The sequence below is a fragment of the Penicillium vulpinum genome, assembly GCF_028829585.1.
Source record: "Penicillium vulpinum strain IBT 29486 chromosome Unknown utg000003l_segment0_segment0, whole genome shotgun sequence".
Taxonomy (NCBI): Eukaryota; Fungi; Ascomycota; class Eurotiomycetes; order Eurotiales; family Aspergillaceae; genus Penicillium; species Penicillium vulpinum.
In genome coordinates, this window is record NW_026643243.1 from 8,310,370 (window position 1) to 8,325,220 (window position 14,851).

Below are 14,851 nucleotides of genomic sequence, written 5' to 3' on the forward strand. Positions count from 1 at the left end.
AATATGATGCACAAATGGGAAAATTGCGAGGAAGCTGTCGGGTTAATATCGGTATTATTCAGGGCTGCCAATCTTGTCTGCATCGGACGGCGAGCGCAAAGAGGAGGAGCGAGGAGGTCGAAGAGGACTGGTTTCATGATTTGAAATAGGAGCGAATGGCGTTCTGCCGCTCGAGGGAGAGCTGGGCTCGTCTCCTGGGTTACCATCAGGGGTGACAATATAACCTGGCGTACCAGGTTCGTCGAACTCGTCGACTTCTTCAATGTCTTCCTCCATCTCCTCGAAATCTTCGTCTTCCTCAATAATTCGGCTCTTGCGTGCAACAGGCCGCCCTGCTATGACGTCGATACTGCTGGCATTCACTGGCTCACCGGGAACGGGGGAGTTGACTATCCCACCAGACACCATCAAGTTAGTGGTATGGATCATAGGACCTTTGAAGAGAGATCTCTTTCGTCTTGCAAACACTAGGCTTGAAGATGGCGAGTAAAGTAATGGGGCTGGTGCCGCCTCATTAAATGACGACGACACCGAACTTCCGAGGTTGCCAATCTCTCGAGGTGTTCCACCTGGTCCTCTTACCAACCGAATATTGCTCGGAAAGCGGGAAGAGGCGCCTGGGGTGGTGGGTAGGACTTTGATAGATGAGTGAGGCGATTTGGAGGCTCTGCCAGTGGGCGTCGTTATAGTATCTACACTGTTGGAGGAAATCGAAGAGGCTTTGGAATGAGCACGAGTGTGATGAATGCTGCGGATCGATGATACCGAGGAGGAGGTGGATTTCCGTCCTCGCAGTCCCGCTGATGAACGCCGATAAGATCCACGTGGTGTAATAGGTGAGGGCGAGAGAGAATTTCGATGACTATTATGACTGGTGCTTAATGGCCGTGGCTGGCGAGGGTAGGAGTGCCGGTTTTGGCGGTATGAGGCACTGCTAGGAGCGAGGCTACTAGCATTGGAGATTCGTTTGACCTGTGTGGGTGTCGCAACATCATCTCCTGCTATCTCGCTTGCTGGGGACGACAAAGCTACAGATTTCTTTCCAGTATCTTGACTCTTCGCCGGGCTCAACTTATCAGAAAGAAACTTGCGCGAGCCTGTGGATTTGGCATGGGGCGACCGCGCCCTCTTCGCTGACTCTACAAACCAATGCTTGAGAGATGCTAGCTGGCTGAGTATCGGATACTGGTGACGACGACTAGTGCGGCGCCGGAAGATGCCTTGATGCTGTGTCAACTCCGGCTGTGATGCGCTAACATGTAGTATGCTTGGCCGTGATCGGCGCCTGTCTTTTGGCGGGGGAACTGGGCGGCGTCGTGTCGAGTTGTGGGACCGTATCGAATCTTTGTCGAGCGGCAATGGCGGTGTGGTGACCTCGATTGGGAATACAGGAAGCGGTTCAGGAAGCGCAGGGAGATCTGGCACTGCCAACTGGGATGGTAAGCTTCTTCTGTCCCGTCTCCCACGATCTTGCAATCCAGAGCCTTCTTCTGCCACCTCCATTAAAGCCGATGATCGCTTCTCTAGACGACTGCTCGCAGCGCTCAGACGGCGCATGTTTTTTGCTTCGACATCCCGCTCGCGACGTTTACGCTCTCTCTTTATTTCCTTCCGTTGTTCTTTTTCAATCAGTAGGGCCCACCAGCCAGCCAGTGGGTCGCACCGCTGAGCCAGGACATTTTCAATGACCTCGTCAATATTGACTCCAGCGCTTTTCATCCGCTGCAAGGTAGTCTTCTCCAGCGGTGTAGTAAATGGAGATGGTCTTGGAATTTTCAGGATTGCAAGCTGTTCAGGAGCATGTTCTGCAAGGAAAGGGTGAGCCAAAATCTCATCCAGACTGGGTCGAATCAAAGGCCGTTTGGACAGCAGAAGATTGATTAAAGCCTTGGCATCGTCCGTGAATTTATCGTTGAAGGCCGGCTCGTCTGACAATATCCGCTTTTTGGTGATTTGATCGTCGTCGTCGTCGTATGGCAGCTCGCCTGCCAAAAGCGCATAGAGAATGATCCCCAGGCTCCATACATCCACTTTTTCACCCGCATATTTCTCGCCTTTCAGCATCTCAGGTGCACTATAGCAGATCGTCCCACAGAATGTCTGGAGATAGCTAGCCTTCCCTTCATATTCACGCGTAAACCCAAAATCGCACAGCTTAACGTTTTCTTGTTTATCCAGCAATATGTTTTCCAGCTTCAAGTCACGATGCACACATGATTTACTGTGGACGTAGGCGACCGCTCCAACCAATTGTGTAAATATCCGCTTCACTTTCTCTACCGGTAGTGGGCCGTGTCGGAGGAGGTAGTTGTAGAGTTCATCGCCTAGAATTTTTTTTGTTAGTATTTTTCCCTAGGCGTCTACTACAATGCGCCACCCAACGTACCAGGACAATACTCTAGCACAAGCCAAACGAGGCTCTCCGTCACAACCACTTCGTATAGCCGTGCGATATGAGGATGAAGGAATTGACGATGGTGATGGATCTCGCGCACGAGATTGGTGTCCTCCTTGCTGGACGATTTGAGCACCACCTGCCGACTGATCAGCCTTGCCTCCACAAATTTGTTCTCCGCACATGACATACCTTGGAGCCATTGGTGAGCTTGTGTGAGGCGAGATAGACCTTGCCAAAGGAACCTTTCCCAATCAGCCTCCCCAATGTGTAATTCCCTACGGTCCGAAGATCCTTGGAGGAGAACTCCCTGCGGAGAAGCACTATGTTAGCGCAACTGGCCATCTAGACCGGAACCGAAGAGATCACTTACTCGAGGAGTTCATTGTAGGAGTTGGCAAGCTGTCGAGAATTTTGAGTTAGCCATATTTCATGGGGTCTGCGCAAGGCTCGAACAAAGGCAACCGGAGCTCCTTATGTCGCATCCCTCATGACACACCTTCTCCTTTTGTTTTTGGCTTTGAACCCCCGCTCTTGTTCGGGGCGGCATATGTTATGATTGCCAGGTTTCGCGGTCGAGAGGGTCTCTGCGCGTCAAGGGGTGGGAATAGTTGTGCCGGGGTGCCATTCAACGGGACCCGAGATACGCGGATAAGCGGTATCCGGACAGTGGTCGAGAAATTTCAGAAAGGGGTTGGCTCGGAAAGATAGCTGGAGAAATAGAGTAACACCACGAAAGATGAAAGGAGATGGGAAATTGCATACACAAAGGCCTTGGAAGATTCCAAGACGTCAACGGGAACGTGGACCGTGTGGAGAACCCGGGACTTGAACGGGCTCTCCTTTTTTGGGGGGGGATTCTTCTATTATTATCTCTATGTACAATATACAATATAAAATTATATATTTCAGGCAAATTATGTATCCCGGACTCCGTTCCTATCTAGGAATTTGGATATGACGCTGTAATAGTCAGCAAGTCTGCGTAATTCAATTGGCTAGAACGCCAGACTTCGACTATAGCCCTGAAACAACGAATCATGATCGCCATCCTACGTTGTAGGGAGAAAATATGGGCTATTAGTGCCTTACTGCCTAAAATTCAACCTGATCCCTTACCTGTGTACGGTACCTGTACAACGTACGATGTACACCGGCGCCCGATTAATTTAGTCGAGTGCACCTATTGGCTGGTTTGTGCTGACATGAGCCAATTGGAGAAATGGCTGAATAACCATCGTCATATTATATGCATGGGTATTATATACTTCATTGCCACCAAGGCAGTGATTCAAGATGTCGGACTGTGCGTTCACTGGAACCCATCGTGGGATCGACGGGGCTGAGTCCTGCCTCACCCTGGAAAGCCAGGGACACCATGCCAAAGTATGAGTGAAGAAGGTCTATATGTCTGGTCAGCAAAACAGTCTTAATATCAGCATGCTATCACCTTACCAGGAGGATCCCCGGGTGCTTTCCCAAACCCGCCGACAATATGTTGTGTCTTTTCAAGCAAGTATCGACGATTGCGAACTTCATCTATCACGGAATACCGATCCAGCATCTGATATCCGTGTTAATAGATAAGCATAGACAATCGCTACCACCCAGGACTTCACATACCATCAGTGTCGCTCCGTTCCAGAATGAATAGCATGTGTCTGCATATTTATTGCATCGGCCATTGAACCCGGCGCATGATATTGTGTCGGCCATGATGGGTTGAACATTAGGCAACCCGTGGACTCTATCATCGAGAGATCTCGTCTCCGTCACCTCAAGCTGTCCATCATCATCATCTTCATCTTCCTCGGGTTCCTCCAGCTGGGCGGTCTGCCTTGAAGCGATCCATGTAATCAAAGCCTCGAATTGATTAGACCCTGCCGATAGTAGGGGCACTGATTTTAGATCGTTAGAAGTCCGGCGCACGAAGTCCAGAGACCCAACCGCGCAATATGTGTGTCCACCTATCAGTTGTTAGACGATTCAGTTGGCGGAAAGGGATCCACGAACTATGCGATTCACAGAAAGGTGATTCAGCCATGCCGCCGTCGTACGTCTGTTCCGTCAGTGTTTGAATTGCGGACACTATCTCAAAGTAGTCACATACCTGGCACCCCTGAATAAAAGAAATAAAACCCAGCACATCAATATCTGTTACCCCCTCAAGCGCCGTCTCATTCCGCCCACGCAAGACATACCGTATGCCAGCAGCACAACAGCAGTATCGCAAATCACGAGCCCCCCTACACTCCCCTCAGGACCAATAATCTCACCGAAGCTTCCATCGGCGCGCTGAACTTTGGGAAGCCACTCAAGACACTCCCGTCGCTTGACACGCGACAGGTCGTCCCCGAGGACGAGCAAGTTGACTAGCGCAAAGAATGTCGCGGGGACATTAGCTGGATCCCAAGCTTCATTATCCTTATTTCGCTTTCCCGGCCCAAAATCTGTGCCCGGGAAGCCACGGAACCCGCCTGAGGGCACCTGGCAGTGATAGAGCCAGTCGATGTACCCTTGTCTTTCTTCCGGTGTGGTTTTGCTCTGGAGGACGCCGAGCACGTCCAATCCTGAGAGGGTCAGGTAGGCAAGAAGCATGCGATTAGAGTCATTGGATGTGTAGGCGGACGGGAGGAAAGTCTTCAGGCATCGGAGGTAGTATTTGACATGGCGCTCTGTGTTGAAGGTCGGGTTTGGGTCGGTCATCGTAGAGGTTGGTCGCGGTTGGACCACAATGTAGTATGATAAGAAGTGGGAGATATGACAGCGGTACTACCTATTCCGCTTGATTTAACCAAGAAGCATCAAGTCGTAAATTAGATCCAACAATCAGCGCAGTGTTGTGCTAGTGGGGGAATCTCGACCGGAGCTGCTTTTCCCCACATGGCTCACAACCAAAAACACTCGGACCAACTCTCCAAGTTATCTCCGTGACTTTTGGAACTTCCTCTTGTCCACAACCCTTTGCCATTGTGACTTGCCCATCATGGTTCTCATTTCTTCTAAGACCCTTATCCAGATACATGCTGTGTGTCTGCTTGTGGTCGCTGGCTACCTGGTCAAGAGTCCGGAGGTTATTACGGACTGTGATCTAGTGTTTATGATGGGAGAAGCCTTGCAAATTGTAAGCCCACACCAACATCCCCGATTCACAACCCCATTCCTATCATATCGGCAATGGATCTACCTAGATGTACTTGAATTATTGACGTTGACTGCTAACACCCACAATACAGGACTTTCCATCCCTGTCAAGCCCGCAACAATCCCCCTTCACCTTCTGTGCTATACTCCTCTTCGTGGAGGCCCTTATCGACCTCGTCCTGCTGTCCAACATCCCATTCCATGAAGCCCTCGATGAAGCTCTCCCCTATATCCGGCCGTTGCGAAACGGCAACCTCCCCGCCGAGGACCTACAGGTTCTACAGCGTCTGCCTGAATATATCACCAAGTCCTTGACGGTTTACTGGAGCGTTTGGGTCGCAGTTGCTGCGTGCCGTTTTGCTGTGTATGCCGGCATTGCATTCTTTATCTACCAGGGCAAAGGTGAACACCTGGCCTCATCTTATACAAGTGCTGCGAGTATTGGAGGCTTGAATCGCCTGAAGAACCGGGTGGTCTTCAGCTTTACTTTCTTCGAAATGATGTTTTGGTTCTGGGTAAGTGGGAGTTTTTTAATCTGGCAGGGTTGATCCTGTTGGCAGTTTTTCAGGCTAATGTGCTACTCTATAGACTTTCACCACCCTCCGTGAGGAGCGCCAGGAACGCCTGACCAAGCTGCTAGAGGATACCCGTGAAATGTGAATATTGTCATGGTTCCTCGGTATTTATTTCTACAAGTGTATTATTATTATTACGAACTATTCCATCGCCATTAAAAAGCGATGGCAGTCACACACTGTGTACCTGATCAATTAAAACTATGTCGTGGATAAAATAAGACACAGGTGCCTCCTCAGCCAGTTTTTCGTGTTTCCATCCTCAATATCCTTGTGAAGAAATTTCAACGTTGCTAAACATAATATCTCTCCTGAAATCAGAGATCATCCAGCACGCTTCATTCTAGATCAGAATGGCGAACGCGGCCGCAGCACCGGCAGCAGCCACGAACGAGGAATCCTTGTGGGAAAACGCAGCAACGCCAGTGCTAGTCGCAGCAGCAGAGGTGGACGAAGTAGTGGACGACGCCTTGTGCGTGGTGGTAGAAGCTTTGGCGCCCGTCACAGTAGTCAAATTATCAGTCTTGGTCGCCGCCGAGGTCTCAGTGTTAGACTTGGTTCCAGTCTCGGTGGAGTTGGAGCTAGCACTGGTGCTGGTGCCAGAGCTGGAACTAGACTTGCTGCTCGAGCAGACAACCTCGGTGGGTAAATCGGTCACACCACCCCGGGCACAGATTGACTTGGCGACCTTAATGGTTGCTGTGGTGAAGAATAATATATCAGCTCACTGAATATATTCCGCTATCCATTGTGCTAGCCACTTGGAATAATCCTACATTTGCACACTCGATTGGGGACAGATGAGAGGGAAGAAAACTTACTATCCTGGTCCGTTTTGGAGCATTTATCGGCGATGCAGCAGGCAACATCGCTCAGGAAGGACTTGGATTCGCAGACACACTTGAAATCAATGCCACAGCTCTGGGGGATTGAACCTGTAGCACATGCTTTCTATAGAATGGGCTGTTTAGCAGACGGCACATTTGGCACAGTTATAGATTGACTATAAACACATACCGAGCAGTCGGGGAGATCACCCAAGCCTTGAGCAGCGGTAGTGGTCAGCAGAGCTGCCAGGGCGAAAATAATTGTGAACTTCATGTTTGCAGGTGTAGATGGGCTGTTGGATGAAGTGAGTAATTGGTAGGGGAGGAAATGTGAGAAGTTTTCTTTCTCTTGGTCAGGTAGTAGCCACTGGCAGGTCGTGGTAATACACCAATTGATAAGTCAAAAATACACTAGTACGCGCATGTGCAGATCAACCGTCGGTAGCCAGATTTCCCCGCAAAACAATCAGATTTTGGCTTGGATTTCTCCACAAAATTCAGTATGGTGGTATTTTTGAATGATTGGATATTAAATATCATAACTCCTGGGTATTATACATAGGGGGGTATTTAACGGCACCCCACGTCTATCTCTCCCTCTTTCTATGTCAAATAGCCGCGATACCTACCAGTGCAGATGAACAAAGGGGCCCCCACTTAGACTTGCGTCGAGATCAATAGTGCCGGGGATCTCCAGGACATGCAGCCGATATTGAAACTAGCCGCAATATCCCTCAGCTAACCCCTTCAAATCATGCACTAGTATGACTCGCCGGCTGCGCCGTTGTGAGACTGGCCAACTATGGGCGGATAGCCGTAGGCAGAGGCGTCTTGCTCGGACGGGTCAAGGTTGAGGTTCGACATCGCATTTGCGCCTTCCGCATTAGGAAACCCCGTTGGACGAGCTAGCCCAGATCCGCTTCCGCCCTGGCCACCAACCGGTCCTCCAGCTCCGGCTCCATACCCAGCACTTGGGGGTCTCTGGTTGTCGCCGCGGGCAGATTGGGTCTCACGATATTTGGATAGGTAGATCTTGAGAGCTTCAGCGTAATTCTCAAAGCCAAGCGAGGTCATAGCGAATAGGATATCTTCGCCGTTGACTGTTTTGCGCTTCTCCTGCTGGCATTTCTCCGAGGCTTCACTCGTGATAAATGAGATGTACTCGCTCACACATTCCTGCATGCATTCCTTGGCTTCTTTTGCGATTTTCGCATTGTCGGGAAGCGCAAGCTTCATTATACGAGCCACATTGGCAATTGGAAGCCACCGATCTTGTTCCTTCACCTCAAACTCGCCTTGGTGTCCCTGCGCGTCATGGTGATCCTTGTCTTGCTCTTCTCCCGATTGCGTCTCCGGGTCAAGATCATGTTCCTTTGAAGGAGAGGCCGACATGGTTAAAATTGGACTGAATATGTGTAGTAGTGGATTTTGGGATTGGCGTCAATGCTTGTGCGCGTGCTCGCTGCACAGTAGTCTTAGGTGAGGAGAGCGTCAACCCGGTGGTTGGGATTTGGCAATGATGCGGGGTATAGCTCTTCAAAAAGAAAGATCCAGCTTCAATATATAACGCGATCACGTTGCAACCGCTTCTGTGGGAATACTGCGTTTCACAACTTGAGAGTCTAGCTAGCTCTGGAAGCTACGAATGGTGATGTCCAATGATACTGATCGTCACATGACTGTCACATGATACGTTACGGTCACGTGATGGTAAGAACGGCGGTAAATACAAATTCCTGCTCTGCTCCTGTCTCTTCCCCTAGATATTCGTGCTATCGATGCGTATTGTAGACAGCAAAGTCCGTATCCGAAATTGGGCCTACTGCATTCAATATTGGGACCTGGGCTAAGGACCGTTGTGGTATGTAGATCAAATCGATAGGTCCCAAATGGCCTGAGAACACCATGTATTGGTATTACTAGAGATCTTGGCCTAGCTGTGGATATTGGTGTTTCGGCGGCTGTGGCATTTATTTACGAACTATATTCCAAGAACAGACCTCTCATCACCTTCTTTTCCTACTATACTCCGCTTCCACACCGTTTATTTTCTCTTCAATGACGATCATTCGGGTTTTACGGCGTACACTTTATACCAATCACAAGGTGCCAATGGAAAATATGCAAGCTCCCCGTTAGAATTGGTTGTCCTGTTTACACCACAGTGGGCGGGTCCCCGATCAACACCGAAGTTGTGGGTTCTGGCATGTGTACTACAAAGAAAATCCACTTCTTTAGATCTGTTTCGTTCTTGACCGCATAGGTCCATCTGCACGCCGAATATTGGATTCAATGTTCAAGCCCGAATGTGATGCCTCGGTTCAAGCTTAGAAGCGCCGTCTAAGCTTTTCCAACGTTTTTCCAGGCGCAAACATCGTCAGTGGCTTTCCCCGCGTTATGTGCGTGTTCTACTGCTAAATTGTAACGGCTTCCGGTTGGCCTAAATGTACCTAGAATAGAGTCTTAAATATACTAGTAGTTTTCAATGTAGTATATTGTATCATAGAAAATAATTTGGAATTCGCCTTATCACATTCAACCCTGCAGGTTACGCCCACATCCGGGCCTTAATATATCGACCGAACTGCTTATCTTTCCTAAGGTTGGTCTTAAATTTAGGACTATATTAAGTCCTAAAAGTAAGAAATTTGATCTTTGTTCATATCTACTATTTATTCCTATTGGCCCCGAGAAGACTTCCCATGTAGCTTCCATATTCAGAAGGCTGAGACTTGGTCTGAGCTGCTGTACTCCATACCCCTCCTGCCTTGGTTTTGCTTTCTATTAAGCCGCTGCATTACCTACAAGCACCGCCTCTCTAGCTTCTTGCAATCATGGGTCTTGGAGTACTGGAAGATACGAAACTTGCGCATGTCCCAGGTAAGATTTACCTACCCTCGCCTAGGCGCCAACGAATCCAAAGTGGCTCATCATAACTCGGAACCTCCAGGCACCATCGATATCTACGAACAAAACAGCGATGCGAGCGATCAGACCCCAGGCGGTCCAGGTCTCAAATGCGACTGGTCGGGCAACCAGCCAATTATCCTCGTTCCGCAACCGAGCGACGACCCAAACGACCCTTTGGTATGTCCCAGAGAGCACAATATCCCAAGTCTTGGTTCCACAATCACACAAAAGCTGACCCAAACGGTTCCATCAGAACTGGCCATTATGGCGACGCGATATGATCCTTGCTATCCTCTGCTCCGTAACCATCCTCTGCACATCCCTCAGCTCTATCCTCGCCTCGAATACAGTTGCCATTGCAGATTACGAAGAAATTAGTTTCACAACAGCGGCCCTGTTAACTGGGTATCACCTTTGTGGTGTTGGCGTGGCGGGTATTCTCATCGTGCCGACGGCTCGAGTCTGGGGTAAACGTCATCTGTTCCTAATCGGGAATATCTTGATGATTATCAGCTGTATCTGGGCTGGGGTTAGTGGCAAAAACGTGAATAGTCTCATATGGGCACGGATATTCCAGGGTGTTGCATTGGCTCCGTTTGAGGCGCTGGTCAATGCCTGTGTTGGCGACCTTTATTTCGTTCATGTGAGTCGGGCCTTATTCCCTCCGCAGGTTTGAGATATGAGGAGACTGATTGAGATATTACAGGAACGAGGAAAGCGAATGGCTGTATCCAATGTTGCACTCTTTGGCGCGGCCTTTCTGACTCCCGTTGTAGTGGGCAAGATCACCAAGTCCATGGGATGGCAGTGGTCTTTCTACTTTGTGGCAATTTTCCTCGGTGCTTCATTGCCATTGATGTTCTTTTTCGTGCCTGAAACTGCCTTCCGGCGCTCTGCTTACTTGAATATCGACTTCAAGCAAAGCGATGGGCAGGGTGAGTCCATGGAATGTCATATTCCGCTCAATGGAGCTTCTAATAATGATACCAAAGAGCTTGGATCAGACTCCAACGGCCTGGACGCAATCTCGAGGACCGAAGCCGTGAAAAAAGTACCCGAGAAGGATTCTTTTGCTAAATCGCTTAGGCTTTTCAATGGACGAAAGACAGATGAAAGCTTCTTCAAGCTGCTCCTTCGTCCATTCCCCTTGTTCTTCCATCCAGCCATTCTCTGGGTAAGTACCTAATTTCGCATTTAGTTTCACCCACTGATTAAAGTCCAGGCTTGTCTGATCCAAGGCGCTGTCATCGGATGGGCGGTCTTCGTGGGTGTGGTTCTAGCAATCGTGTTCCTCGGACCTCCAATGTGGTTCCAGGAAGACCAGACCGGGTATCTTTACACAGGTGCTTTCATTGGCTCCATTGTGGGTCTCATATTGTCTGCTCTGCTTTCTGATTCTATCAACAAGTTGATGATCCGACTCAACTGCGGCAAATACGAGCCTGAATTCCGGATCCTCTTGGTAATTCCCCAACTCATTTTCTGTGGCATCGGAATCTATGGGTTCGGATGGACTGCAAACGATGTGATGCAATATGGCTGGCTTCTACCAGACGTCTTCTTCGCATTCTTGATCGTCGGTATGGTGATGGGCGCTGTAGCTGCTTCACTATATATCGTCGATGCTCACCGTACGTGAATCATCAGGCATTGGGTAGAAATGACGGCTAACAGTACTAGGCGAGATGGCCGTCGAGGCATTTACCTGCATGCTGGTTTTCAAAAACATGTTCAGCTTTGTTCTGACATTTTTCGCTTATAATTGGTTTGCCCACGGGGGAATCAAGCATACCATGACTATCATCGGTAGCATACAAGTGGGCATCTGCCTGTTGAGTATCCCCATGTGTAAGTTTTACTAAGTCTGCGGCATTCATCTTCATTTCCACCTGACTAACCATTTCCCCGATATAGATGTGTTTGGGAAATGGAACCGGTCTTTCTTTGCGCGTTATGACATCCTTGACATGCTTCATCTCCGGTAATATCCTGGCAATGCGGGAAGTTTCAGCAGTACAGGGGATTATGAGTAATAGAACAAGCACACCTGGCCAGGCTACAAGCCTTAAACATTTTTACACAATTCGGTACCACAAAATTTACACTCCCATCTGAACTTGCGGGGTGATAATATTAGCTGATGATAAATGAATGGGCACTTTTGCAATAAGGATGATTGTTAACACGATGAGATTCCAGGTTTTCTTCCAAGGTTGTTCTCTTAAGTGTTATGTGGTATGGTGCAATATTCATTGGGTGTTGCTTTTGCGCACTGGACGAGAAATATCAAATTTCGTTTAGCGCTCTCGCAAAGGCACATACAGCTATATATGTGCCTAAATCCTAGGTGCACTGTGCAACGTAGCACGCCTAGAGAATCCGAAACTCCTATACGACTTTCTTGGCTCATATGAAGAAGCCAACGTCTTAGGATTGGGATTTTCAGGATCTCTCGACTGAAAATAGCACATATGAATTCTTTCACGTCTTCAAGAAAAACAAACAAGTTGAATTCTAGCATGAAAACGAAGAAGCCACATATGGTAATTGGAAGTGTGCAAACGAAGAAACCCCAGATCTTCGGATGTGCCTCCCATTGTAAATTTTGCGTCGTGCTGTTGGTTTGGAGGATGAAGAAATTCATACCGAAAAATCCTTGCAAAAAGGGGTAAGTTTTGTTCGAAAAAAAGGGTTGGGATTATAGCCCACCGAGATAAAAGTGTCTGGTAAAAAGAGCAATGTGAGGGCAGACACGGTGTCGGACAATACTTTGCCTTCGTTGCGAATTTGCTTGAGAATGCCTTTAGAGATGTTATTATCGGCAACGGCCACAAAGTTGGAGGCCTATGTTGAATGTAATTTAGCAAGGTCTCAAAATACTCCTTTTGTAGGTACCACTCACACATTTGATCTCATTGTCCATCCAACTTGCAAATGACTTGGCCCGGAAATTCAAATTGGAAATCATGTTTTCACGAAGCAGTAGGGCTTTTGAGAGTCTCTTTGTTGCTGTAGAAGAACGAGCAGTTGAGTGGATCCAGAGATCGTGATCTCGCACAATGGCGCAAAGGTTGTTGGAGGCCGCATCCATTGCCTCGGAGATATGAATCACATGTCGTGACAATTCGTGAAGCCGAGTGTATCGTTCGACAAGAGAGTCAAATGTTTCATCGTTGTCATGAGAGCTGGTTTCTTTGAATAGTTCCTGACCTCGTCCCTATTGAGGTTGTCAGATATATAAACCGCATTCTGTATCATATTTTTAGACGCAAATACCTTCTCTCTATCTCGCACTGGCTTCTGGAAACTCCACAAGTCTTCTTCGCACTGGTCTACTACGATACTCAGTGCAAATTCTTAACCCCGAACCGTGAATTGTATTTACAAGGGTCGGAATTAACCCGGAACAGCAATGGCTGTAGTAAGAGTTGACCATGACTCTCGCCAAGTTGAAAAAGATTTGATGCACGAAACTCTTAAGGCATACATCGATGGGAAAATCCATCCGCTTCAAGGAGCCGCGTTTGGCCGCGCATTCTGGTCTGTGGCCACTATACTCGAAGTGCTCCCAATGTATATATTTCACATACCGAGAAACGGGACAAACGATTTAATTGGTATCGACCAACAGCGGTTATCGTCAACGAGACGCTGGAAATCAGGTGTTTCCCTGGACAAGACTACGTGCAACATTATGCCCTCCTCATCGCATATCACCTTAATCTGAATTCGATTAAGGCGCCTGCATTGGTGGTAGAATATATTCTACCTTCTTCAGAAGCTTGTATGAATATTCTCTGACAGTCAAATTTGCAATTTATGGGTGCTGTCGATACAGTCATCCCCGGATATGTGGATCATCTGGCCACCAACGAGGATTATACTTGGGAGACGGGGACAGATATCCCAAACCAGTTATTTGCATGGAAACGCTTCTACCTGGCTGACGGAAGTGTTGTTGCCTGTGTGGGAAGCATGATGAGCCTTTGGGGTGGTATCATTGGAAATGCCGTTCGCACAATGCGAGCCCAGAACAACATATCCAACGTTCTTTACATGGGCAAAGCAGGTTCATTGAGAACCCAGGATGTGCAAAATCAGGTGCTAGTCACTGGCGAATGAGCCGTATGCATGGCAAGCTTATTTCTTGGGATAGCCCACTCAATACGACACTATCGACAATGAAAATTGAACACATCTACCAGGGGACTCATGTTACAGTGCCAAGCCCCTTGGTCGAAACTGAGGATTGGTTCGCCAGAAACAAAAAGGATGCAGACTGGGTGGACTGCGAGGTCGGCTACCTAGCAGAAACTTGCCAAGATAACAATATTCGATTCGGATATCTGCGCTTCATTTCAGATAATGTGGCACAAAATTACATATATAGTCTTGCAACAGAACGCCAGGAAGCTGTCATAAGTGCGCGGAAAGATATTTGGGACAAAATCAGACAAGTCCTAGCCGCGCATTTAGGTATAGAGGACTTGGGAGGGAATATGCAGGAGCATCTTTGTAAAATAAAGACAAGCATTCAAGTTCAATACGTTTCGTTCATAGTATATAGTTGATGGTTCTAGAATGGGAAATTATAGGTTAGACTAACGTGCTGTCACACAGTAGGTTGTTATCCTCTATCTTTCACTAGGTGTAAATTATTTTGGGTCTGGGAGAATTCTTATTTGCATATGAAGTTGAACTTTACCACTAATTCAAAGGGAGAGCGACCTCACATTTGGACATTGTTCGCAACATCGATAGATGCTTCTACGTATCAGATAACCTTTGTGCACCAAGTGTACCAAGCGCACAACACATAAGATTTTTTATTTTGCCTCAAGCAGTTAAGAAGTTGCTCCTTGTTTGGTAGTATGGTGTCTATTTTCTAATTGGCCATCGTCTGTTTGTTTCCTTCTCCCATCCCTGCTTCCTCCACTGGATCATTTGTTGCTGATTTCGAACGTTTCTGTCGCCATGACATGCCTTTCATTTCTAGAAGA

The 14,851-nt window shown here is 48.0% G+C and overlaps 9 protein-coding genes across 9 annotated transcripts; 4 read left to right on the forward strand and 5 right to left on the reverse strand.

The window, feature by feature from the left end:
* Positions 1 to 54: 54 nt before the first annotated feature.
* N7479_008175 (non-specific serine/threonine protein kinase) lies at positions 55 to 2,945 on the reverse strand (the record flags this gene model as incomplete). Its single annotated transcript, XM_057255869.1, has 5 exons — positions 55 to 2,324; positions 2,387 to 2,534; positions 2,588 to 2,705; positions 2,769 to 2,797; positions 2,895 to 2,945. 5 exons carry the CDS (start codon positions 2,943 to 2,945, stop codon positions 55 to 57), a joined length of 2,616 nt encoding a protein of 871 aa, XP_057109731.1.
* Positions 2,946 to 3,664: 719 nt separating this feature from the next.
* cdc43 (protein geranylgeranyltransferase type I subunit CDC43) lies at positions 3,665 to 5,101 on the reverse strand (the record flags this gene model as incomplete). Its single annotated transcript, XM_057255870.1, has 5 exons — positions 3,665 to 3,798; positions 3,851 to 3,959; positions 4,019 to 4,362; positions 4,409 to 4,483; positions 4,597 to 5,101. 5 exons carry the CDS (start codon positions 5,099 to 5,101, stop codon positions 3,665 to 3,667), a joined length of 1,167 nt encoding a protein of 388 aa, XP_057109732.1.
* Positions 5,102 to 5,381: 280 nt separating this feature from the next.
* Positions 5,382 to 6,199, forward strand: N7479_008177 (uncharacterized protein; the record flags this gene model as incomplete). The annotated part of the gene is made up of 3 exons (XM_057255871.1): positions 5,382 to 5,519; positions 5,632 to 6,054; positions 6,128 to 6,199. 3 exons carry the CDS (start codon positions 5,382 to 5,384, stop codon positions 6,197 to 6,199), a joined length of 633 nt encoding a protein of 210 aa, XP_057109733.1.
* A 258-nt stretch (positions 6,200 to 6,457) lies between these two features.
* On the reverse strand, positions 6,458 to 7,215 carry N7479_008178 (CFEM domain-containing protein; the record flags this gene model as incomplete). Its single annotated transcript, XM_057255872.1, has 3 exons — positions 6,458 to 6,813; positions 6,936 to 7,065; positions 7,132 to 7,215. 3 exons carry the CDS (start codon positions 7,213 to 7,215, stop codon positions 6,458 to 6,460), a joined length of 570 nt encoding a protein of 189 aa, XP_057109734.1.
* A 485-nt stretch (positions 7,216 to 7,700) lies between these two features.
* On the reverse strand, positions 7,701 to 8,333 carry N7479_008179 (nuclear transcription factor Y subunit beta; the record flags this gene model as incomplete). The annotated part of the gene is made up of 1 exon (XM_057255873.1): positions 7,701 to 8,333. The coding sequence occupies one exon, from the start codon at positions 8,331 to 8,333 to the stop codon at positions 7,701 to 7,703; it is 633 nt and encodes a 210-aa protein (XP_057109735.1).
* Positions 8,334 to 9,775: 1,442 nt separating this feature from the next.
* N7479_008180 (putative MFS transporter) lies at positions 9,776 to 11,836 on the forward strand (the record flags this gene model as incomplete). Its single annotated transcript, XM_057255874.1, has 7 exons — positions 9,776 to 9,821; positions 9,892 to 10,028; positions 10,105 to 10,494; positions 10,558 to 11,025; positions 11,074 to 11,482; positions 11,532 to 11,699; positions 11,766 to 11,836. The coding sequence occupies 7 exons, from the start codon at positions 9,776 to 9,778 to the stop codon at positions 11,834 to 11,836; spliced, it is 1,689 nt and encodes a 562-aa protein (XP_057109736.1).
* A 655-nt stretch (positions 11,837 to 12,491) lies between these two features.
* Positions 12,492 to 13,387, reverse strand: N7479_008181 (Mg2+ transporter protein CorA-like/Zinc transport protein ZntB; the record flags this gene model as incomplete). Its single annotated transcript, XM_057255875.1, has 5 exons — positions 12,492 to 12,506; positions 12,561 to 12,695; positions 12,754 to 13,068; positions 13,128 to 13,183; positions 13,339 to 13,387. The coding sequence occupies 5 exons, from the start codon at positions 13,385 to 13,387 to the stop codon at positions 12,492 to 12,494; spliced, it is 570 nt and encodes a 189-aa protein (XP_057109737.1).
* Positions 13,388 to 13,670: 283 nt separating this feature from the next.
* On the forward strand, positions 13,671 to 13,973 carry N7479_008182 (uncharacterized protein; the record flags this gene model as incomplete). Its single annotated transcript, XM_057255876.1, has 1 exon — positions 13,671 to 13,973. One exon carries the CDS (start codon positions 13,671 to 13,673, stop codon positions 13,971 to 13,973), a length of 303 nt encoding a protein of 100 aa, XP_057109738.1.
* Positions 13,974 to 13,978: 5 nt separating this feature from the next.
* On the forward strand, positions 13,979 to 14,505 carry N7479_008183 (uncharacterized protein; the record flags this gene model as incomplete). The annotated part of the gene is made up of 2 exons (XM_057255877.1): positions 13,979 to 14,410; positions 14,500 to 14,505. The coding sequence occupies 2 exons, from the start codon at positions 13,979 to 13,981 to the stop codon at positions 14,503 to 14,505; spliced, it is 438 nt and encodes a 145-aa protein (XP_057109739.1).
* Positions 14,506 to 14,851: the final 346 nt, after the last annotated feature.